The following is a 24,226-nucleotide window of genomic DNA, read 5'->3' as shown; positions in this document are numbered from 1 at the left end:
TAACTGTTCCTTCTGTTTTTTTCAGACCTCCTCTATGAGGAATGGAAAGGGAAATTTTCCCACCAGTTCAGTATGTCAGATTGTCTAGAAGTCTGTATGGATTTTACCTTATAAAATGTAGCGTTTCTTTATCAATGAATAAAAAGTTAAAAGTTGGGGTATAAAGGTCAGAATCAGGCATTCAGGACCAAACTATTCTGTGTTCAGAAGTGATAAAGGAAAATCAAATCTGTGCCTTCTTGATAATTTCCTCATTGCAGGTTTGAAATATACTTTTTATGGATGAGGTACGCAGGTAGATAAGAATGTTTACATATTTGCATCTCTGTTTAGTGACCTTGCACATTGTTTTCTTTTTTGGCAACTAATCTTGTAAAAGAGAGAATACAGCTTATAAAATGGCCTGATTTTTATTTATGCAGTTGACAAGCTCTCTTATGACTAATTTTGGACACTATTTTCCATTTGTTTTATGTCCAGGTCAGAAGGTGACACTCACAGAAATGTCACCAGGTAGGTAAGCTGTTAGGCATCTTAAGACACATGTTGAAAATTAAGAATGAATTAGTAATTCACAATGTCTAGCTACAGTTGGTAAAGTAATCCTCTGAAAACCAGGCTACTAATATATAGTAATTTGGTTTCTAGTAAATTAGTCTTCTATTCATTTAAATAAATACTATTTTTTTCTGAGGAAACAAGGAATAAAATGGCTGACTCTAATAAAATTTAGAATATATATAATTAGTAAAGAAAAAAGGATGTACATGGGGTTTAGTCAGTTGTGTCTGACCCTTGCAACATCATTGACTGTAGCCCTCCAGGTGCCTCTGTCCATGAAATTTTCCAGGCAAGAACACTGGAGTGGGTTGCCCTTTCCTTCTCCAGGGCATCTTCCTGTCCCAGGGATTGAACCCAGGTCTCCTGCGTTGCAGGCAGATTCTTTACTGACTGAGCTACCAAAGAAATCACAGCTTGGGTTATATTCATGTACAGCTTGGGTAAACAAGCAAGCAAATGCTTGATATTTGATAGACCGTACATGACTGAACTTATGTATAAATTTCTATGGTAGTTATGGATTGGTAAGAACTAATTATATCTACTTCCTGTGTTGTTTTTTTAAAATCAGTAATGGATAGTGTATTGTCCCCATTAATATTTCTTAGATAACAAATTCAGTCCTTACTGATTTATAACTGGTCCACCAACATGGGAATTAGATGGGGAAACAGTGTCAGAATTTATTTTGGGGGGCTCCAAAATCACTGCAGATGGTGACTGCAGCCATGAAATTAAAAGATGCTTACTCCTTGGAAAGGAAAGTTATGACCAACCTAGATAGTATATTGAAAAGCAGAGACATTACTTTGCCGACAAAGGTCCGTCTTGTCAAGGCTATGGTTTTTCCAGCAGTCAGGTATGGATGTGAGAGTTGGACTGTGAAGAAAGTTGAGTGCTGAAGAATTGATGCTTTTGAACTGTGGTGTTGGAGAAGACTCTTGAGAGTCCCTTGGACTGCAAGGAGATCCAACCAGTCCATTCTAAAGGAAATCAGCCCTGGGTGTTCTTTGGAAGAAATGATGCTAAAGCTGAAACTCCAAAACTTTGGCCACCTCATGCGAAGAGTTGACTCATTGGAAAAGACTGTGATGCTGGGAGGGATTGGGGGCAGGAGGAGAAGGGGACGACAGAGGATGAGATGGCTGGATGGCATCACCAACTCGATGGACGTGAGTTTGAGTGAACTCTGGGAGTTGGTGATGGACAGGGAGGCCTGGCGTGCTGCTCTTCGTGGGGATGCAAAGAGTCGGACACGACTGAGTGACTGAACTCAACTGAACTGAACCAACCCAACATTCAGGGTTTCCCTGGTGGCTCAGCGGTAAAGAATCTGTCTGCAATGCAGGTTCGATCCTTGGGTCAGGAAGACCCCTGGCAGAGGGCATGGCAACCCGCTCTAGTGCTCTTGCCTAGAGAATCCCACAGACAGAGGAGCCTGGCAGGCTGCAATCCATAGGGTTGTACAGAGTCAGACATGACTGAGACGACTGAGCAGAAGCAGCATACCAACATTTCAGTTTATCTGATATAACTTTTCAGTCACATTACTTTCAACCTTTTATTTAATTTGTTCTCTTGAAAATAGCCTGCCAAAGATATTTTAAAATCTGTAACCTCAAGTGTCTCAATAGTTGAATTTAGTATGCCTATGTACTTATAATGTTTGCTGATATGTTTAGAGTAAATTCTGCCATTTTGTTTTGTTTTTTTCTACTTCTCATGCGTTTTCAACATTTTCTTTTCTTTCTCGTGTTCCATTACACTGATTGTGCTTTCAATGTTTTTTTCTTTCCTTCGGTCAATTTGGTCATTATGTGTTCTAATTGTATTCTTTTAGTGATCTTCTTTAATTATTATGTTATTATATTGTTTTATTAAATTATTTAAATATAAAGTGATAATTATAGATATAAAAGTACTTATAATCTTCTTCTAACAATTTATGGATATTAGCCCAGTAAACCTTACACTCTTTTATTCACTCTTTCATAGTATTGTCATTTGGTTTTCAGTTACTTCTGAATTTTAACCTGATACAAATAAGTCAGTGTTATCATTATTATTATGTTTAATCATTATTATATTTAATCAAAACATACTAAGATTTCACTATATTTTGTCACTTTATTTACTCATTATTTTTTTTATAAAAAGGAAAGAAAATTTTTTAATTTTACAGTTCAGTGCCTTGTACCGTCTTTTTTGAATTTAATTCCATATTTTGATGTTCAGTCTCCCTTTTGGTGAAGTACATCGCTGAACATTTCCATCAGTGAGTCTTTGTGTAGCAAACTGTTTATCTTATCCACCTAAAATTGTGCTTATTTCATTCTCAAATGTGAGTTTAGGTAGTATGGACTTCTTGTGTGTGTGTGCTGACATCTGGGTTTTATTTTTATTTTTTAAAATTTTTAATTGGAGGATAATTGCTTGTTGTGTTGGTTTCTTAGTATGAACTTCTATGTTGAGAGTTATTTTGTTTCCACTATTTAAAGGTATGTAAGTATAGTGTGGCATTTATTACTGATGATGATAAATCTGTTGTTAGTGTGTTGACTCATTTATTCCTTTAAGACTAATATGAATTTTACCTAGTTTTTGTATTTCTGTTGCTGTGTAACAAATTACCACACACTTAGTAACTTAAACCACATTCATTTCCTGTGTGGAAGTTCTGTAAGTAGGAAATCCAGGTGGATTTGACTGGGTTGTCACAAGGCTGACCTGAAGGCCAGGCTGGGAAAAAGTTGTAAGAAAAATCCAATTTCTTGCAGCTTTACAAAGTCTGAGGTATATCTTTCTGTGTTGCCTGTCTGCTTGGGGCCCTTCTCTCTCTTTCAGAGGCCACCTGCATTGCTACTCAGGTACCTCCCTTCACCTTTAAAAAAATAAGGGCATAGAAGGCTTCCTAAGGCTTTGACTGTCTCTTAACTTCTCCCTTCTACCAGCAAGAGAAAACTCTCCTTGTAAAGGGCTGACCTGACTGGGTCAGCCCCACCAAAATGATTTCTGTATTTTAAGGCCAACAGATTTGGAGCTTTAATTACATTTGCAAAATTTTTTCAGAGCAGTACTTTGAAGAGTATTTAAATAACCAAGGAATGGGAACCTTAGAGGGCCATGTTAGAATTCTGCCTATCATAACCTCTACATATATACATTGGCCTTAGAGTTGTTATTTTGTTATAATGTATTCTGGTAGAGATTTTTTGTAAAAAATCAGGAACTTGACCCAGTATTTTCAAATTTACGTTTTATGCTTTCTATTTCCACTTTTTCAAACTATCATTAGAAATATCACTTCCTTTCCTTAAATTTTCATTAGGATTTTGTGTTATTTTTACACCATTTCTCTATGCGTCAAATAGGAGGTGGCGATTACCCTCTCAATACAGTCTGCCTAATTGTTTAGAAGTCAGTGAGGGTGTTAAATCACCACCTGCAGGAATTTGTTTACTAGTGGGTAACACATCAGGGTAGAACCTAGAGGCCAGAATCAGGTATTCAGAATCAAGCGTATATTCTTTACTGAGAAGTAACAAATCAGTTTTCTTGCTCCTCTATTTGGGAATTTGAAATTTATGTTCTCTATGGACATGGTATATGGATAAAAAGCAATGCTATAATTTGCAGACTGTAACTTAGTAATCTTTTGAAATGATTCATTAGCGGTGATTTGTAGCATAAAAGAATTAATGTAGGTTACAAAATGACCTGACATTCATTGGTTACAGAGGCACACTTTTTTTAAAGTATTAACTTTGAAGCATTATTTTTCACTTGCATTTAGGTCCACATCAGAAAGTAGCAGCCAATCAGATACTGTAAGGTAAGTGAATTAGAAAGGATTTCTTAAAGTAAGATGAACAAATTGATATTCAACAAGTAATTGGTAAGTATTAATTGCACAGCAACAATTGATAAGGTATACTACACATATAGCTTCTAAAAGAGATGGTTGGTTCTCTTTCCCCTTAATATTTTTAGTAGTGAGCAAAGAACCTGCCTGCCAGTGCAAGAGACATAAAAGACACAGATTTGATCCCTGGGTCAGGAAGACCCCCTGGAGGAGAGCATGGCAATCCACTACAGTATTCTTGCCTGGAGAATTCCTTGGACAGAGGAGCCTGGGAGGCTACAGTCCATAGGGTTGTGGAGTTGGACACAACTGAAGCGACTTAGCACAGCACACACACACACAAATTCCTTTTAGTATTTTCTAACCAATAACAGTGAGTGAGTGTCTAAATAAATAAATGCTTTCTTCAGTTTGTTAATGTATTTTGGGAGTTTATTCTGGGGACGCAAAGGAGTAAATGATTGGTGAAATGTTTATGGTCCTAACTCATAAATGGAGAAGTTCACTTCTTTATTTGGAGACTCTAGAAACCCAATATGTATGCTCTTTAACAACTGAATGAGTGCTTACCCTGGTCACTTGAGAAAAATTTGCTGAAGAAAAAGGTTTAAAGGGAATAATAATTCTGTGTGTTACATAGCCTTTCAGAATTACAAGGTAGTTTTTTAAAAACTTTTTTATTTTGTATTGGGGTAAAACTAATTAACCAAAAATTAGTTGTGACAGTTTCAAGTGAACAGCAAAGGGACTCAGCCATACATACAGTTACAAAGTAGTTTTAATTAAGTCTCCCTCCATTTCCTGAAAGGTGGATATGTCTGAGTAATAATACAATAATTGTTTAGTTTTCCACATCCAACAGTTTGGGATGGTGTTATTCCACCTGTGTGTGTGCGTGTGTGCACGCTCAGTTGCTTCAGTGGTGTCCAACTCGTTACAACCCTACGGACTGTAGCCTGCCAGGCTCCTCTGTCCATGGGACTCTCCCGGCCACAATGGTGGAGTGCACTCCTGTGCCCTCGTGATTCCACCTAGCTTCCTCCAAAGTATACTGCTGTCCCAGACACACCCAAATGTACAGAGTAGGATGTCTAGGCTGTACAACAGGGCTGTTTCATTTCATTTATTCCGAATAGGTCTTCCTCTTCCATTATAATGCCTTCTTTTCTTATCCTTTATCTCTCTTTCATTATTATGATCTTTTCCTTTCAGTGACACTTATGGAGTCATGAGTTACTCTCACTAAGCTAAAAATAAAAACTGATTTTCATTAGTATATCCTCTCAGTGTCAGGGAGTCATCATATGATCCTTAAACATAGTTACCTTTTCCTCACATTGGATGTATGTCTTATTACACTGTTACCATAAAGGATAAAGGCCATATATATCTTGCTCCACACTGCATAGCCAGCATGTAGCAGAGTTCTTGGTTTACGGTAAGTGCTCAATAAACGTTTGTTGAATAAAGAAATTAATTAATTAATATTTTCCACAGACATGCACATAGGCAGCCAGACCAAAAAAAAAAAATCCACAAACACAAAAGTATAAAGACAAATACGCAGACACACACACACACTTATGTATATATAACGCTTTAACTGCCTCCATTTCTCCCTCTCATAGCATCTCTCATCCTGGAACCTTGTCAACATAATTCATCTCTTCTAGGATATTAATTCATCTACACTGAGTGAGGGATGATAGCATAACCCACTGGAATATATACATTTCAACTAGAGTAGTTCGGGTATAAAACGGCTTGATTGTCATTCTTAAGGTAGGCATGTTTCTTCGTATTAACTTTTAGACATTTTTATTTTTATTTAGATCGAGGTCAGAAAGTAGTGCCCAAACAAATCACAGCAGGTAAGTGACTTAGGAAATGTTTCTTATAAGTAAGTCAAAGTTGAACATAAACAAATAATTGCTTAATATTTTTGAGCAGCTACAATCGATGAAGTACTGCAGTAAAAACAACTTATTAATATTTTCCACTCTGGGAATGAGTATTAATGAACTTAGTCTTTACTTCAGTTTACTAAATTTTTATTGGTTGCCTACTCTTAATACATAGGGAAAAACTAGTTAAGTCTAATGAGAGGCAAGATATTTATAATTATTTTGTGAAATTAACATAATCAGAGCATTTTTTTGTACATGTTTTGTGATGAAATACACAAAGAGAAATATTTCTTTTTTTTTAGATCACATTTATACACACAAACTCAATATGAACAACTGAGTAAATTATTACCACTCTTAAGAGGAGTTTATCTAAGAGACAGTTATTATAAACAAACTGAAATTCTACATGTTTCACACTCCCCACCCCAATCCAACAGCCCACAATTGTGTTAATACAGAGTTCTCATGAGTTTTCAGTTTCCTGCGTGGCCTTGTGATCCTTCCAAAGTCATCAAATATTTACTGATCTGCTAATCTTCTTTTCTCCCTTATAGAGTTTTTATTTACTTGTACTGCTTGGCATTTCCCTTAAAGTGTCTTCTTTTAGTTACATTCAATCCACTGATATTCCAAAATCTACTTTATACCCACAGGTGGTTTTCAGGCTGCACCACTACATTAGATAGTTTCTATCCTCCCTGATGACATCACTCCCTCCATTCAGGAAGCTGTTGACATTTCTATTTCCTTTATTTTGTTCTTTTTTTTTTTTTATAATGTCTCCTAACATAGTTACTCTTTTATAGACATTGCTTCGTACAAACTAAGTGTGAAGAAAAAGGCAGATGTTCTTTATTGCCTCTCCTCTCACCATTACCAACGGATTTGTGATATAGTGCTCAAACACTCCCTGAGAAGGAACTGGCAACCCACTCCAGTATTCTTGCCTAGAGAATCCCATGGACAGAGGAGCCTGGTGGGCTACAGCCCACGGCATCGCAAAGAGTCGGACATGATGGAGTGACTTCACTTTCACTTTCTTGGAGAAGGCAATGGCAACCCACTCCAGTACTCTTGCCTGGAAAATCCCATGAATGGAGGAGGCTGGTAGGCTGCAGTCCATGGGGTTGCAAAGAGTTGGACATGACTCAGCGACTTCACTTTCACTTTTCACTTTCATGCATTAGAGAAGGAAATGGCAATCCACTCCAGTGTTGTTGCCTGGAGAATCCCAGGGACGGGGGATCCTGGTGGGCTGCCATCTATGGGGTCACACAGAGTCGGACACGACTGAAATGACTTAGCAGCAGTAGCAGCAGCAGCAGCTCAAACACTAATACTTCCAAACTGATGCTCCTCTAGTGCATTACTTTGCCATTAAGCTCTGAAATTGCTTGAATATAATGACCGTGTGTACTTTGTTAACCAACCTAGCAGAGTAAATACTCACTAAAATACTTGCATAGTGGATGAATATCACATACATCTTGAACTTTACATACACACATGATTGACATTGTAACTACTCCAACTGTCCCCTCACATTATCTCTCATGATAGAATATGTCATTTGCATAGTCATCTTCTACTGGAAGTAGTATTCAAGACTGAGGGATAATCACCATCCTAGGACAATATATATCACATTTGAAGTGTGTGGTCTGGAGTGTTAACCCATTAGTCTAGCTTGTGTTTCAGTTCAGTTGCTCAGTCATGTCTGACTCTTTGTGATCCCATGGACTGCAGCATGCCAGGCCTCCCTGTCTGTCACCAAATCCCAGAGCTTACTCAAACTCATGTTCATTGAGTTGGTCATCCAGCCATCTCATCCTCTGTCGTTCCCTTCTTCTCCCACCTTCAATCTTTCCCAGCATCAGGGTCTTTTCAGGAGAGTCAGTTCTTTGCATCAGGTGGCCAAAGTATTGGAGTTTCAGCTTCAGCATCAGTCCTTCCAATGAATATTCAGGACTGATTTTTTTTAATCAATTCTTCGGCGCTCAGCTTTCTCTGTAGTCCAACTCTCACATCCATACATGACCACTGGAAAAACCATAGCTTTGACTAGACGGACCTTTGTTGGCGAAGTAATGTCTCTGCTTTTCAATATGCTGTCTAGGTTGGTCATGACTTTTCTTCCAAGGAGTAAGCATCTTTTAATTTCATGGCTGCAGTCACCATCTGCAGTGATTCTGGAGCCCCCCAAAATAAAGTTTCACTGTTTTCATTGTTTGCCCATCTATTAGACATGAAGTGATAGGACTAGATGCCATGATCTTGGTTTTCTGAATGTTGAGTTTTAAGCCAACTTTTTCACTTTCCTCTTTCAAGAGACTCTTTAGTTCTTCTCTTTCTGCCATAAGTGTGGTATCATCTGTATATCTGAGGTTATTGATATTTCTCCCAGCAATCTTGATTCCAGCTTGTGCTTCATCCAGTCCTGTGTTTAGCATAAACCAAAAAGCATTCTTGGGTTGTTCTTTCTGTTAAATTTAATAAGCTAGCAGACACATTTGCTCTGCCTCACTGTTATAGCACCCATTATGTTTTCCTTTCTTCACTATTAAAAAAAATTTGAAAACCAGTGGGAGATGTTGATAGAACCAACTTCTCAGGTAAACACTACCAGGACAAAAAAAAATTTAAGCCAGAAATCAGATGGGTTATATATAAAGTAGTCTGACAAATCCAGATATACAAATTCCTTTATTGATTTGAGGGAGAACTAACTGTATTAACCTACTCCAGTCTTTTTGCCTGGAGAATCCCATGGACAGAGGAGCCTGGAGGACTGCAGTCCACGGGGTCGCATAGTCAGACACGAATGAATGACTAACACTTCACTTTCTACTTTGTTAAATAGGGCAGTTTCGCGGTCAGAGTAGTAAGAAATACCTCGTTTAAGTTTTGAAGATGTAAAGTGGCAGATGTAGGAAAGGATAGGAAGGGTAAACTTATGCCACTCTTATCACTGAAATCCCTCCCTAATCTTACTACCTATTTTATGTTCTCTGTTAATTCAACTCAGTTAATTTATTTTCAACTTATTTTTTTACTCTTTCATTGTTTTGGTTGGGGGATCAGAAATAAGAAATCTGTGGATATAAAAGTAGAAAAGAGGCTCAAGAGTTTGGTTTTGACTTTTGATAATAATGAGTATAAAAAATGTAGCAGATATTCTACTACAATTTTGAAGGGAAACAAGAAGAAACTGCTGTAAAAATCTATTTTTTTCAGAGTGTATTGTCTCAAGCTTAAATTTATTTAGATCCAAATCACAGAAAAGCAGTGAAACACTTAATAGTAGGCAAATATATTAGGAACTATCTCTTAAAATAAATATGCTTTAAATTAAAATGAAGCTAATAATCCACAACTAATTCCTTAATATTTATTGGTGAATTGGTAAAGTACTTCACCAAAAATAATGCATTAATTTTTACTAACCTTGATTACTGAGTATTTAAATCATTTTTTAAAGACTTTTAGTCTTTTTTCTTCAGTTTATTAAAGTTCTTATAAGTTTGTTGGGAACTTGCTCTTGTGGATCTTGCCTGGAGAATCCCAGGGACAGGGGAGCCTGGTGAGCTGCCGTCTATGGGGTCACACAGAGTCGAACACGACTGAAGTGACTTAGCAGCTTAGCAGCTAATAAGATACATGATATGTAAATTAGTTTATAAAATGAATTCATGATTAAGCCACTCACTTTATCCATTAGGTACTATAGGCAAAATGCTAAGGCCTGTGAGTTTACAAGTGCCAAAACCAAAACACTGTTTACAATATGAAAAAATAAAAAATGACTGTCTCCAAGATATGGAAAAAGTAAAATTGATATGTATTTAAATTTCTAAAAACAATGCAAAGATTTAACTTGTTATATTCAAGAACATTTCATTGCATGTGGAAAAAATGTTAGATTTTCTCATTTGCAAGTACTTCTCATTAAATACAATGGTTCTCCAGAAATCACAATTGCTAGTTAATAAGCTACTGCTGCTGCTGCTGCTAAGTCGCTTCAGTCATGTCCGACTCTGTGCGACCCCATGGACGGTAGCCACCAGCCTTCCCCATCCCTGGGATTATCCAGGTAAGAACACTGGAGTGGGTTGCCATTTCCTTCTCTACTCACAGTTAAGTAATTTCATATGCAAAATTATAAAATTTCTTCCTAGAATTCTTTTTTTTTTGCCATATGAATTTTTCACTTGGCAGTATACCAACTGCATGTTTTTCAGTGGAAGGTAATTAACTTGTTTATCAATACCTAAGCAGAGAAGACTCTTGCGAGTCCCTTGAACTGCGAGGAGATCCAACCAGTCCATCCTAAAGGAGACCAGTCCTGGGTGTTCATTGGAAGGACTGATGCTGAGGCTGAAATTCCAATACTTTGGCCAACTCATGCGAAGAGTTGATTCACTGGAAAAGACCCTGATGCTGGGAGGGATTGGGGGCAGGAGGAGAAAGGGATGACAGAGGATGAGATGGCTGGATGGCATCACTGACTCGATGCACATGAGTTTGGGTGAACTCCGGAAGTTGGTGATGGACAGGGAGGGCTGATGTGTTGCGGTTCATGGGGTCATAAAGAGTCGGACACAACTGAGCGACTGAACTGACTGACTGAACTGAAGCACATGTGTCTTTGTTCTCTTCCACAGTAACTAACAATTCCTTCAGAAGGCAATGGATATCACTTGGGGTCTCGCTGAGAAATGAAAATTCGACCTTTTCTCCCCTGGTCACAGCTGATGAAAAACAATAAACCAAGATGGACCAATTTGCAGGAGCGTCTGTTTTTATTTCCTCTCCCACTCCGAGGCACACTTTTGCCGTGTCAGGGCCCTTGAGTGAAGACAGTCAACCTGAACTCCCATTGACTCCCTGAGCTCTTCTCCACAGCTCTCCCCACCACCCACTTGGGTTTGTTGCCTAGGCCCCTCGCGGCTGGGGATCTGCCTCAACTGCTGTTACTCAGGGAAGGATCTGCGTGTGGACTGTGTTCCTCCTCCTGGTCCTTCTCACTGGACTTGGCTGACTGCATGCAGACCTCAGTTAATACAGCTATTTGCCCCCTCTCCCTCCCCACAACTGCAGAATCAGGGCTAAGGGAAACTGTGCTTGCTCAGGCCTCACATTCGGCTTGCCACCTTTCTGTGCCCCTTGGTTGAGTCACCCACAGGATGAATCCCAGAAGACAGAAGGACCCAGAGAGCTTGGGCTTTGGTCTCAGGAGCAAAGATTAATACCTTATCAGAGTTTGATACGAAGATTAATAAGTTGAGTTAGGAAAAATATCTTTTATTTTCCTTTTTCTGAAACTATGTATTGTTCAGTTTTTCAATAAATATTTGGCAAAATTCATCAATGAAACCAGAACTTTCTTTGTGGGAAGATTTTAAATTATGGATTCAATATCTTTAACAGAGAACTGTTTAGACTTTCCATTTATTGTGATTTTTTTTCAGAAGTGGTAATTTTAAAGCAGCTTATTCATTTCATTTAATGGTCAATCTTTTGACATAAAGTTGTTCATAATATCCCTTACAGTGTCTATAGGAGCTAAAGTTATGTCCCTTCTTTCATTCCTAACTATAGTGATACTATATGCATCTTTGTTTTCTGTTTCATTGATTTATGTCTTAAAATTTGCTCATTTCCTAGATTTTTGAGATGAAAGTTTAGCTCATTGTTTTTAAATCTTTTCTAATTCATTTAAAGATATATATTTGCTCTATGAATCTCTTTAGCTACATCTCACAAGTTCTGATGTGTTAGTTTGATCTCAGAATTATGGATTTCTTAGAAGTATGTTGTTTCATTTCTAAATATTTGGATATTTTCAGTTTCATCTTTCTTAATTTAGTCATGGTCAGAGAACATAGTTGCATAATTCTCATACTCTGAAACTATTGTTTTGCTATGATCCACTCTGGTCTATTTTGGTGAATGTTCCATGTGCACTAAAAATGTACGTTTTGTAGTTGTCAAATATGTAAATGTCAAGTAAAGCTTAATAACATTCTTTTTGAAATCTCATATATAAATGAGATTATACAGTATTTATCTTTCTGTGTCTTAACTAACTTAGCAAATGTCCTTTGTGTTTATCCATGTTGTCACAATGGCAGGATTGAGAAAGGGCAGGAGTGAGTAGGGTGAGATTTCCTTCTTTTTCACAGCTGAATAAATGTATCCTGTTTCCTTTATCCATTTGTCTGTTATGGACACAGATTATTTCCATATCTTGGCTATTGTGAATTATGCTGCAAAGAACATAGGTATGCATATATTTCTTTGAGATACTGACTTCATTTACTCCTGATATATGCCCAGAGGTAAGACTGCTGGATCATATGGTATTCTATTTTTAATTTTTGAGGAACTGCCATACTGCTTTCCCTAATGGCTGTACCAGTTTATATTCTCTCTTCCATAGCATACTGCAGTTCCAATTTCTCCACACACACATTTGATAATACTTGTCCGTTTCATCTTTTGGGTAATATCCATTTTAAAAGTTGTAAGACTTCATCTTGTTGTGGTTTTTATTCGTATTTCCCTGATAATTAGTGATGTTCAACACTTTTTCATGTATCTGTTGGTAATTATATGTCTTCTTCAGAAAAATGTCTATTCAGGTCATTTTGCCCATTTTGTAAGTAGAATATTTGTGATTTTTTTTGCTATTGAGTTACATGAATTCCAAATATACTTTGGTTATTAACCCCTTCTCAAATATATGATTTGCAAGTATTTTTCCCATTCCGTAGGTTGCTTTTTCATTTGTTAACTGTATCCTTTGCTGTGAAGAGCTTTTTAGTTTGCTATAACGAGAGAAGAGAGTGACAAAAGAACTACAAGACAAATGCAAAACTGTTAATAAAATGGCAATAATAAATCCTTCCCCATCAATAATTACTTTAAATGAAAGTGGGTTAAACTTCTCAATAAAAAGATACAGTGTCTGAATGATTAAAAATGAAAGCAAACTCCCACTGTATGCTATCTATAGGAAACTCACTTTAGATTGAAGGTATACATAGGCTGAAAGCAAGAGGAAGAAAAAGATATTTCTCACAAATGATAACCAAAACAAAGGAGTGGTTATATTTAAATCAGATGAAACAGACTTCACATCAAAAACTGCCTCTAGAGCCAAAAAAAAAAAAAAAAAAAAAGATCATGACACAATGATAAAAGGGTAAATTCAACAGAAAGATATAATAATTGTAAGTATACATGCACCCCAAATCAGAGCACCTTAGTGTATAAAACAAGGATTGACAAATCTGAAAGAAGAAATTGACAGCAATGCAATAATAGTAGGAGATTTCAGTGAAACTCCATTTTAAATAATAGGTAAAACACAGAAAATCAATAAACAGCAGACCTGAACAGCACTACAGACATGTGGACCCAACAGGCCTGTACAGAACTTTTCACCCAAAGCAGAAGAATGCACATTCTGATTACATATAGAACATTCCCCAAACAGGCCAGAAAACAAGTCTTAAATTTAAGAAGAAGGAATCCATAACCAGCATCTTCTGCTTTAGATTAGTATTTTCTCGTATGCTGTGTGATCTGCTCCCGTTGAGGCTGCATGCAGTTTTTCCCTGCCTGAGCTGTTGTGCTTGTGGAACATGACCAGGCAAGAAAGCCACACAAACTCTTAGTTCTTGCTAGATGTAAAGGTAATCTTCCAAGAGTAAACTCTATTCAAGTTTGTGTCTGCCTTTGGTCATTTTCCAGGTCCTTTGGGTTTTTAAAGGTATTTTGCCAGGCATTTATAATTGTTTTCTGTGTGAAGAATCAGACTACATATTAGTGTAATCTTTACCAGAAGTCATCCCCAGGGGTGCACTTGGTAAATCACAGAATATATAAAAAAAAATATTTCTTGGAAAACTGCCAGATTGTTCTCTGGAATGGTTATTACTGCTTACATGCCTACAAACCAAGTCTTATGTTTCTCTTCATTCTTACCTGCACTTGATGCTATTCACCACTGTACTGCTAAGCTGCTAAGTCACTTCAGTCATGTCCGACTCTGTGCGACCCCATAGACAGCAGCCTACCAGGCTCCCCATCCCTGGGATTCTCCAGGCAAGAACACTGGAGTGGGTTGCCATTGCCTTCTCCAATGCCTGGAAGTGAAAAGTGAAAGTGAAGTCGCTCAGTTGTGTCCTACTCTAAGCAATCTCATGGACTGCAGCCTACCAGGCTCCTCCATCCAGGGGATTTTCCAGGCAAGAGTACTGGAGCAGGGTGCCATTGCCTTCTTCAATTCACCACCCTAATTTTTATTAATTTATTGGATAGAAAGTGATATATCATTGTTGTTTTAATTTGCTCATTTGTGATTACTATTTAAACTAAAGATCTCTTTATATCCTTTTAGGCATTTACTTATCATCTTTATGAAAAAAAAGTATAACGTTTTCCTATATTGCTACTGGATTTTTTTTTTGTCTCCTTCTGTCTCCTCCCATACCTTTGTGTGTGTGTGTGTGTGTGTGTGTGTAGGGGTGGGTGCTCAGGTATGTTGGATATCCTAGATAGTAATTCCTGGTTGGTATTAAACTTTGCAAATGTCCTCTCCTTGTCTTTCAGTTTTCTCTTAACTTTTTAATACTTGTGTCCTTTCTAAAGCCACTCTCTTATTTTTCAAATTAAGAGAAAGAGTTTTCCCATTATCCCTTTTAAGTATTTCCTTCTAATTATTTTAATTTTTCTCCTTCTGGAAAATACTATTATTAACACTTCTCTACTCCTTATCTCTTAATTTTAGTTTTGTCTTTTCTATTTTTTTTTTTATCCTTTCTTGTTCTTTCCTGGGAGAGTTTGTCAATTGGAGCAATAAGTGTCTATGCTACTATTTATACTAACACTTGTGATTTTATTTCTTGTCACTTGGTTATTTTAGAGAATTATTTGTTAGTGTTATGTCAGGAAGCATTTAACAGGAGGCTTCCTGTGTGCTGTTTTGGATCTGTCAGGAATTCTGTTTTTTATTAATTCAGGAATTAAGAGGAGAGGCAAGCCTCTCTCGGGGACTGGGGAATCCAGGCATTTCCTTCGTTAGTTTTTCTATATGGTGATAAGTACCCACTTCCTTCTTGTGAACCATATGGTAAAAGTGATTACAACTCTCTCTCCCTTTAATATGGATCACCTATGTTTTGTAAGTCTGGAATTTTAATCTTTATCTTTGCTGAGAATAACTACAGTATATATGCCTATACCATGTTGATTAAAACACCTTTGCTCCATCAGAGCTTTGGTCCCTGTGTCTTTCTTTCTCTCTCTCTCTCTCTTTTTCAGGCTGATCCCCTGGAGCGCAGAGGCTCTCTGAGTTCACTTTCTTGCCCAGGCTTCTAAGACCCTCTCGAGAAGGCACTCTGCACCTTCACCCCATCGAGAGGTTGCCTGAGGCCTCTGTGAACAGAGCAAGCCCTGTGTCAGGGGCTTTATTGGCTTTCTGCATAAACCAAGGAATATCAGCCTCTTTCTCTCTCCTTTACTTTCTTATTGGTCTACTCTGGACTACCAGGTTCCGGTCCATTAAAGGACCTCAAAAGTGTTATATTCTGCTAATAACTTCTCTTTGTTTTTCAGGACAACCAAGCAATTTCAACGTGAATTTATAAACATGATTTTGACATTTGTTAAAGGAAATGTATAGTCAATATTGAGTATGCCTGTATTTCAGTGTATTTAGTATGATGTGGGTAAGGATCTGCGAAAGGAAGGATGCCTATAGACCTCAAGAGATCAAACTTCTTGTCCCTAATAGAGGCAGAATGAACTGTAAAAGGGGCTAACAAAGTAAAAACTAGGGGCTACAGGATTACACAGTGTGGCAATAATAACTTGATATTAAAGAAGATTTTTTGAAAAGTATTCAAACAAAGATTGTATGGGTGGAGGGGAGGAGACTTCTGCCTTTGATAGCTGTCTAGTAGAAGGCAACCCACTGCAGTATTCTTGCCTGGAAAATTTCCATGGACAGAGGAGCCTGGCTGGCTACAGTCCACGGGGTTGCAAAGAGTCCTGTAGGACTGAGACTGAGCACACACACGTACCCACAATGGCTATCCAACCACGAGATTTACCAGAGTCACAGTGTTTGCACCAGTGTTTGCAAATACATTTGCCTGCTGATGGGTAAGTGTTGTTACTAGGAGGAAACTTTTGCTTGCTCTCAACTTGAGCATTTGAAAAGCCTCTTGGTTAAAGTGGAAGAGAAGAGTGAAAAAGCTGGCTTAAAATTCAACATTCAGAAAACTAAGATCATGGCATCCGGTCCAATCACTTCATGGCAAAGAGATGGGGAAACAATGGAAACAGTGACAGACTTAATTTTGGGGGGACTCCCAAATCACTGCAGATGGTGACTGCAGCCATGAAATTAAAAGATGCTTGCTCCTTGGAAGAAGGGCTATGACCAACCTAGACAGCATATTAAAAAAGCAGAGACATTACTTTGCCAACAAAGGTCCGTCTAGTCAAGGCTACGATTTTTCCAGCGGTCATGTATGGATGTGAGAGTTGGACTGTGAAGAAAGCTGAGCGTTGAAGTATTGATGCTTTTGAACTGTGGTGTTGGAGAAGACTCTTGAGAGTCCCTTGGGCTGCAAGGAGATCCAACCAGTCCATCAACAATATTGTAAAGTAATTAACCTATTAAATTTATATTAAAAAATTTAAAAAATATAAAACAAAACAAAAAGAAAATGAAGGAGATCAGTCCTGAAAATTCATTGGAAGAACTGATGCTGAAGCTGATGCTCTGGTACTTTGGCCACTTGATGTGAAGAGCCGACTCATTAGAAAAGACCCTGATGCTGGGAAAGGTTGAAAGCAGGAGGAGAAGGGGACGACAGATGATGAGATGGTTAGATGGCATCACCGACTTGATGGACATCAGTTTGAGTAAACTCCAGGAGTTGGCGATGGACAGGGAGGCCTGGTGTGCTGCAGTCCATGGGGTCGCAAAGTGTCTGACATGCCTGCGGGACTGAACTGAGCATTTAAAAAGCGTGCTGTTATTTATTCAGTTCAGTTCAGTCAGTGAGTTGTGTTTCACTGCGATCCCATGAACCGCAGCACACCAGGCCTCCCTGACCATCACCAACTCCCGGAGTTTACCCAAACTCATGTCCATCGAGTCAGTGATGCTGTCTAACCATCTCATCCTCTGTCATCCCCTTCTCTTCCTGCCTTCAATCTTTCCCAACATCAGGGTCTTTTCAAATGAGTTGGCTCTTTGCATTAGGTGGCCAAAGTATTGGAGTTTCAGCTTCAACATCAGTCTCTCCAATGAACACCCAGGACTGATTTCCTTTAGGATGGACTGGTTGGAACTCCTTGCAGTCCAAGGGACTCTCAAGAGTCTTCTCCAACACCACAGTTCAAAAGCATCAGTGCTTCAGTGCTCAGCTTTCTTTATAGTACAACTCTCACATCCATACATGACCACTGGAAAAATCTTAGCCTTGACTAGATGGATCTTTGTTGACAAACTAATGTCTCTGCTTTTTAATATGCTGTCTAGGTTGGTCATAACTTTCCTTCCAAGAAGTAAGTGTCTTTTAATTTCATGGCTGCAGTCACCATCTGCAGTGATTTTGGAGCCCCCCAAAATAAATTCTGACACTGTTTCCACTATTTCCCCACCTATTTGCCATGAAGTGATGGGATCGGATGCCAGGATCTTAGTTTTCTGAATGTTAAGCTGTAAGCCAACTTTTTCACTCTCATCAAGAGGCTTTCACTTACATCAAGAGGCTCTTTAGTTCTTTTTCACTTTCTTCCATAAGGTGATACCTGCATATCTGAGGTTATCCGATATTTATTAGTCACCAGGTAATGTAACAGAGAAGGCAATGGCAACCCCCTCCAGTACTCTTGTGTGAAAAATCCCATGGATGGAGGAGCCTGATAGGCTGCAGTCCATGGGGTCGCGAAGAGTCCGACAGGACTGAGCGACTTCACTTTCACTTTTCACTTTCATGCATTGGAGAAGGAACTGGCAACCCACTCCAGTGTTCTTGCCTGGAGAATCCCAGGGAGGGCGGAGCCTGGTGGGCTGCCATCTATGGGGTCGCTCAGAGTCGGACATGACTGAAGGGACTTAGCAGCAGCAGCGGCAGGTAATGTAAGGAAAAGCCATTTTTAGCAAATGGCTTTATGATAGATTACCTTTGCACCTTCTCCTCACTGTAATTGGAAACTACTTCAAAAACTGTCAATCCACGTTGAAGATACAACCAAAACCAAGCCAACCAGCCTCATCTGAGAACTGTAACTTGCGCAGCTTTTCCTTCCTTCACAAGAAACCGAATGCTCTCTCTTCAGCTGCAGCTGCCCACCAGCTGCAGGCTAGGCGCGCCCACTGGCCCTCCCGGAGGCAGCCACCCCCAGCCTTCTCCTCGCGCGCTGCCGGCGTCTCCCACCCGCGCTGTTCACCGCAACGCCTCAACTGTCACTGTTGGGCCAGTGTGGCTCCAGGTCAGCGGAGCCATGTTCCTTCTTCTGGTCTTTCTCACCGTTCTCAGGGGACTGCACGGAGGCCCCAGTAAGTCCAGAACCTTGTCTCTTCCGGTTGAAGGGCTGCCCTTTTCTGTCCAGAGTCGGGCCCCAGACCTCCCTCCCACCCCCGTCTGACCCTCGGCCTCGAGGTCTGCAGCCAAGGAGGCAGAGACAGTGTCAGCGCAGAAAATCTTTTCATTTCTCTGGGTGATTTATTTCCTTGTCTGTAAAATGGACAAAAATGAAAGATGTGGTCTTTTTGACATTCAGAATTCTGCTCTTCTAGAAATAATTGCACTGCCAGGAAGAAGGCATTTATCAATGAGTTCCTCCTTGGTAACTGCAGTCTTCCACCTTCTCCTTGGAAAGTTGCAGATCACCTTTGTCTTCAGTATTCTGTATCTTTTTTTCCCTTGCAGATACTCCCAGTTTCTTGATGCATTCCACTTTTTAAATTTCCTTATCTCTTACCTCAGTGTAGTTTGTTACTGTTACTTAGTCAAACTGCCTATTATAAAGGGTTAAGAAACGTATGTGTAAGAAGGACCAAAAGACAGCAGAAAGGGAAAGCAGATGCATATATTACACACCAAAAAGTTGGTAATGTAGAAAAACACATGAAGAATTGGATTTAGAAATGAAAATGTAAGGTTACAAGTATCAGAATAACTTTGCTTGTTTTTCTTTTAGATCTTCATAAAAAGTTTGTGCAGACTACAATTCCTGAAAAGATTTCAACGTCTGAGGCAATCAAAGATCCAGAAAATAATGTAATTGGGAAATAATATTTGTATTTCTTAAATTGTGTGAAATTGCTTTTAATATCAAGACCATAGCTGCTGATGTTGGGCAGTAATTCAGTTCTTGGAGGTGGAGCTGAGTGCTCAGACCAGGTTCACAAGGAGGAACATTTTGATGAGAAGTGTTGAGGCAAAAAAAAAAAAAAAAAAGTATTTATTTGGGGTTTGTTAGGATTGCAGCCTGGGAGACACAGATCCAAGAAGCACTTGAAATATGTTCCACCAGACTACAAAATGGTGGAAGAAAGCTACTAGGTTCCATAAATTGTTAACAATTAGGATTGGAGCTGGCAAGAAGTAAGGGTGTCCATTAAACAAGAATTGGGGTTAGAGTTTGAAATGATTACATAGCTGGGAAAAAGAGAGGGGGCCTATGAAACTACAGGGTTTCATCCAGCAGCTGCTAGCAGATACAGTTTTGAAAATGTTTGGTGGTGTCCTTGAGTTTGATACAGTTCAGAAAATTCCAATTCTCAGTGATGCAAGAATTTGTCTGAAACCCCATCCACTGGTGGACACCTGACTCCATTTGGGATGCCTGAACCATAGTTATTGCACTTTGATTGTTAAATGATCTTAAACATGTCATCACTATTCTCTCCACCCAAAGCCACGTATTTTACTTATTAATTCAACTCAGTAAGAGAATCTCTGCAAAAGTTTCCTGTTGTCTAAGTCTCACCTGGAAGGGATTTTACTTGCAAAACCTTGTGAGCAAGGCTCTTTTTTGTTTCACTGGAAAAATACTATGCAAAAACAAAGGGAACTTTTTCTTTTCCGCATAGTGATTATTTGCACCTATGGCTGTGCTCCAACAGGGTGACACAAGCCCATCCTTCATGTTTCTGTAATTGCAAAGGGAAATGTTTCATTCTATAATTGTTGCAGTGGATTTTAACCTGGCACTTGAAAATTTGCTTACAATTTTGAAATAAATACTTATGGTAGTTGTGCATTTAGTCATTTGGGCAGAAAGACTGATGATACACAGTGTGAAAAACTATTATGGTGCCTGCTACAATTTCTTATATCTTCTTCCTCTGAATTTTTCTTAATCCCCCAAATTTGTTATATCACCTTCTTTGGTATTGTATGAAGAAATCATTTATTTCTTTTGCTTAGCCGTTAGTATATGCAGGTTTATATTTGACTTTCCACCAAGTTTAGTGAACGTTTCACCATGTTTAGTGAACAGTTGAAAACCACATGAAGAACTTCAGAAAGGAACTTTTCCTCAGTTGAGAAATTTCTACTGTTCAAAATATTCATTACAAGATTTACACTTGTGTTTTGGCAGTTTGGGATTTAAATATATGCAAATAAAAATGTAGATAATCATTTAAAAACATTTAAAGAATTGAAAATATTGAATTGAAAATCTTGCAGCTGTGTCAGTGAAACTGTCAGAAGTCTAAACTCATAACTAATCATAAAAGAGCTGAACTGTTGAAAAGATTGTGAACTTGTGAACAAACTATAAACTGAACTTGATATGTCACTCAAAACAAATGATGACCTTACAATTTGCTTGTAAGGGCCAGTTGTAAACCCAGTCTTTCTGAAGAAAGCCAGCTAATCTTATATAAGGTTTTAGGAAGCCTAGTGTTCAGGGACCCATGCGCTTTCAGAAAGGAGAGTGTTTAGGTGTAGACAGGCTTTCAGTTGTGTTGGTGTAGTTAGTTGAGGTAGACTACTTGTTGATCTTCTCACTTTTAGAATCCTCATCAGTGGATTGAAGCACTTACTGACTCCTGTCTAGAAGCTGTGGCTGTCACTAATTCACTGACTTTTAGAAACTTGGGGTTGTCATTGATTTGCAAACTTTCAGAAGCTAGTTATTGGAGTGTGGCTGTTTTTAATTGGCTGATTTTTCTGATTGTACATGGTGATAAAAATTATCTCTAATGGTAGTTACACAACTTGAGATTTTGGCCAAATGATAATCCTTCTTTCATCCTTATAACTCACTTATTTTTAACTGAAAGTTCGTATCTGTTTATCTCCCTCAACTATTTCATTCATCCCCTTAAACCCTCTTCCCTATGGCAGCTACCTGTTCTCTGTATCTGTGGGTCTCTCAGCTTCAGTTCAGTTCAGTTCAGTCTCTCAGTCATGTCTGACTCTTTGCGACCCCATGAATCGCAGCACGCCAGGCCTCCCTGTCCATCACCAACACCCGGAGTTCACTCAAACTCATGTCCATCGAGTCGGTGATGCCATTTGGCCATCTCATCCTCTGTCGTCCCCTTCTCCTCCTGCCCTCAATCCCTCCCAGTATCAGAGTCTTTTCCAATGAGTCAGCTCTTCACATGAGGTGGCCAAAGTACTGGAGTTTCAGCTTTAGCATCAGTTGGTTCATTTGTTTTGTTTTTTATATTCCACGTATAAGAACTTAGTACTGTGCTGTAGGTCCATCCGTGTTGTAAATGGCAAGTTTTCACTTTTTGAGTAATACTATTTTGTGTACAAAACCATATCTTCATCTATGCATCTACTGATAGGCACTTAGATTGCTTCCATATCATGGCAATTGTAAATAATTACAGTGAACATGGGGTGCATGTATCTTTTTGAATTAGAGTTTTTGTTTTCTTCAGGAAAAAACTCAGAAGTGAAATTTCTAGACCCTATGGTAGTTCTGTCTTTAATTTTTTGAGGACCCTCTGTAGTATTTTACATAGTGGCTGCACCAGTTTACATTCCAACTAACATTGTATGAGGGTTCTCTTCTCTCCACATCCTCTCACACTGTTATCTCTTGTCTTTTTTTTATCATAAGTGTGAGGTGATAGCTCATGGTTTTGATTAGCATTTCCTGATGATTATTAATGTTGAGGTTTTTTTCATGTGCCTGTTGGCCATCTGTATGTCTTCTTTGAAGAAACATCTATTCATATATTCTGCCCATTTTTTAAATGTGTTGCTTGCTTTTCAGATATTGAATTGTAGAAGTTCTTTGTTTACTTTGAATCTTGGTCCTTTATCATATATATTTTTTGTGAATATTTTCTCCTGTTCAGTAGGCTTTTTCATTTTGTTAGTTGTAGTTTCCTGCACCGTGAAAAGCTTTTTAGTTTGATATAGTCCTGTTTGTTCATTTTGTTCCCCCCCCCTGGTTTCCTGAGGAGATATTTTAAAAAATATTGCTAAGACCACTGTCAATGAGCATACTGCCTCTGTTTTCTTCTGGGAGTTTTATAGCTTTAGGTCTTACATTTAAGTCTTTAATTGATTTTTCAATTTATTTTTGTATATGGTGTGAGAAAGAGGTCCAGTTTGATTCTTTTCCATGTGGTTGTCCATTTTTCCCACAATTTATTGAAGAGGCTGTCTTTTTCCTTTTGTATATTCCTGCCTTCTTTGTCATACATTACTTGACCATGTACGTGTGGGTTTATTACTAGGCTCGCTGTTCTGTTTCTTTGATCTCTGTGTCTGTATCTGTGCTAGTAACAAACTGTTTTGGTTACTGTAGTTGTGTGGTATAGTTTGAAATCAGGGAGTGTGATATCACCTGTCTTGTTTTTCTTTCTCAAGATTGTTGGCTATTCAGTTCTTTTGTGGTTCCATAAACATTTTAGAATTATTTATTTTAGTTCTGTGGAAAATGCCATTGGTATTTTGATAAGGGATTGCATTAAATCTGTAGATTGCTTTGGGTAATATGGTCATTTTAACTATTAATTCCTATAATCTATGTACACAGTTTCTTTCCATCTGTTTATATCATCTTTCCATCTGTTTATATCATCTTTAGTTTCTCTCATCAGTGTCTTATAGTTTTCTGAGTAGAGGTTTTATTACCAGGTTGGTTAGATTTATTTCTTGGTATTTTATTCTTTTTGATGCAGTTGTAGATTGGATTGTTTTCTTAGTTTTTATTTCTGATAGTTTGTCAGTGTATAGAAATGCAACAGATTTCTGTATATTAGTTTTTTTTCTTGCAACTTTGCTGAGTTCATTTATTACTTCTAATAGTTTTTTGGTAGCCTCTTTGCTGCTGCTGCTGCTAAGTCACCTCTTTAGGATAGTCTATAATATTCTGTTACATGCAACAGTGACAGTTGTAACTTTTGCCATTTTTATTTCCTTTTACTTATTTTTTGTCTGATCAATTTCACTAGGACTTCCAATACTATGTCAAATAAAAGTGATGACAGTGAGGATCCTTGTTTTGTTCCTGATCTTAGAGGAAAAGCTTTCAGATTTTCATGATTGAGTATATTAGCTATGGGCTTGTCAGACATGGACTTTATTATGTTAAGGTGTCATAGTGACGTCAAAAGTTTTTTTTTGTATTTCACAATTTTTAAACTCTTGAATTTGTTATTATGATATATCACAATATTTGACTTACAGATATTGAAATATCCTTGCACCTTTGGAATAAATCCTACTTTATCTTGGTGTATGGATTTTAAAAAATATATTGTTTAATTTGTTTTGATAATATTTTGTTGAGGATTTTTGCATCTATGTTCATCAGTGATATTGTTCTATAGTTTCCTTTTTTGTGGTGTCTTTGTCTGGTTTTGGTATCAGGCTGATATCTCATT

General features: G+C 38.1%; 1 protein-coding gene across 1 annotated transcript in view; it reads left to right on the top strand.

Moving 5' to 3' along the window:
- The window catches only part of LOC138078042 (disintegrin and metalloproteinase domain-containing protein 32-like), a 179,474-nt gene extending 175,077 nt beyond the window's left edge, over window positions 1-4,397 (top strand). Inside the window, exon 20 of the mRNA XM_068970509.1 lies at window positions 4,355-4,397. Within this exon, the coding sequence (XP_068826610.1) occupies window positions 4,355-4,397 (43 nt within the window). The remainder of the gene's footprint in view (window positions 1-4,354) is intronic.
- The last annotated feature ends 19,829 nt before the right edge of the window (window positions 4,398-24,226 follow it).

Source organism: Capricornis sumatraensis, chromosome 4 (assembly GCF_032405125.1).
Source record: "Capricornis sumatraensis isolate serow.1 chromosome 4, serow.2, whole genome shotgun sequence".
In the NCBI taxonomy this organism is placed as follows: domain Eukaryota; kingdom Metazoa; phylum Chordata; class Mammalia; order Artiodactyla; family Bovidae; genus Capricornis; species Capricornis sumatraensis.
This window is presented reverse-complemented; position numbering and strand designations above follow the sequence as displayed.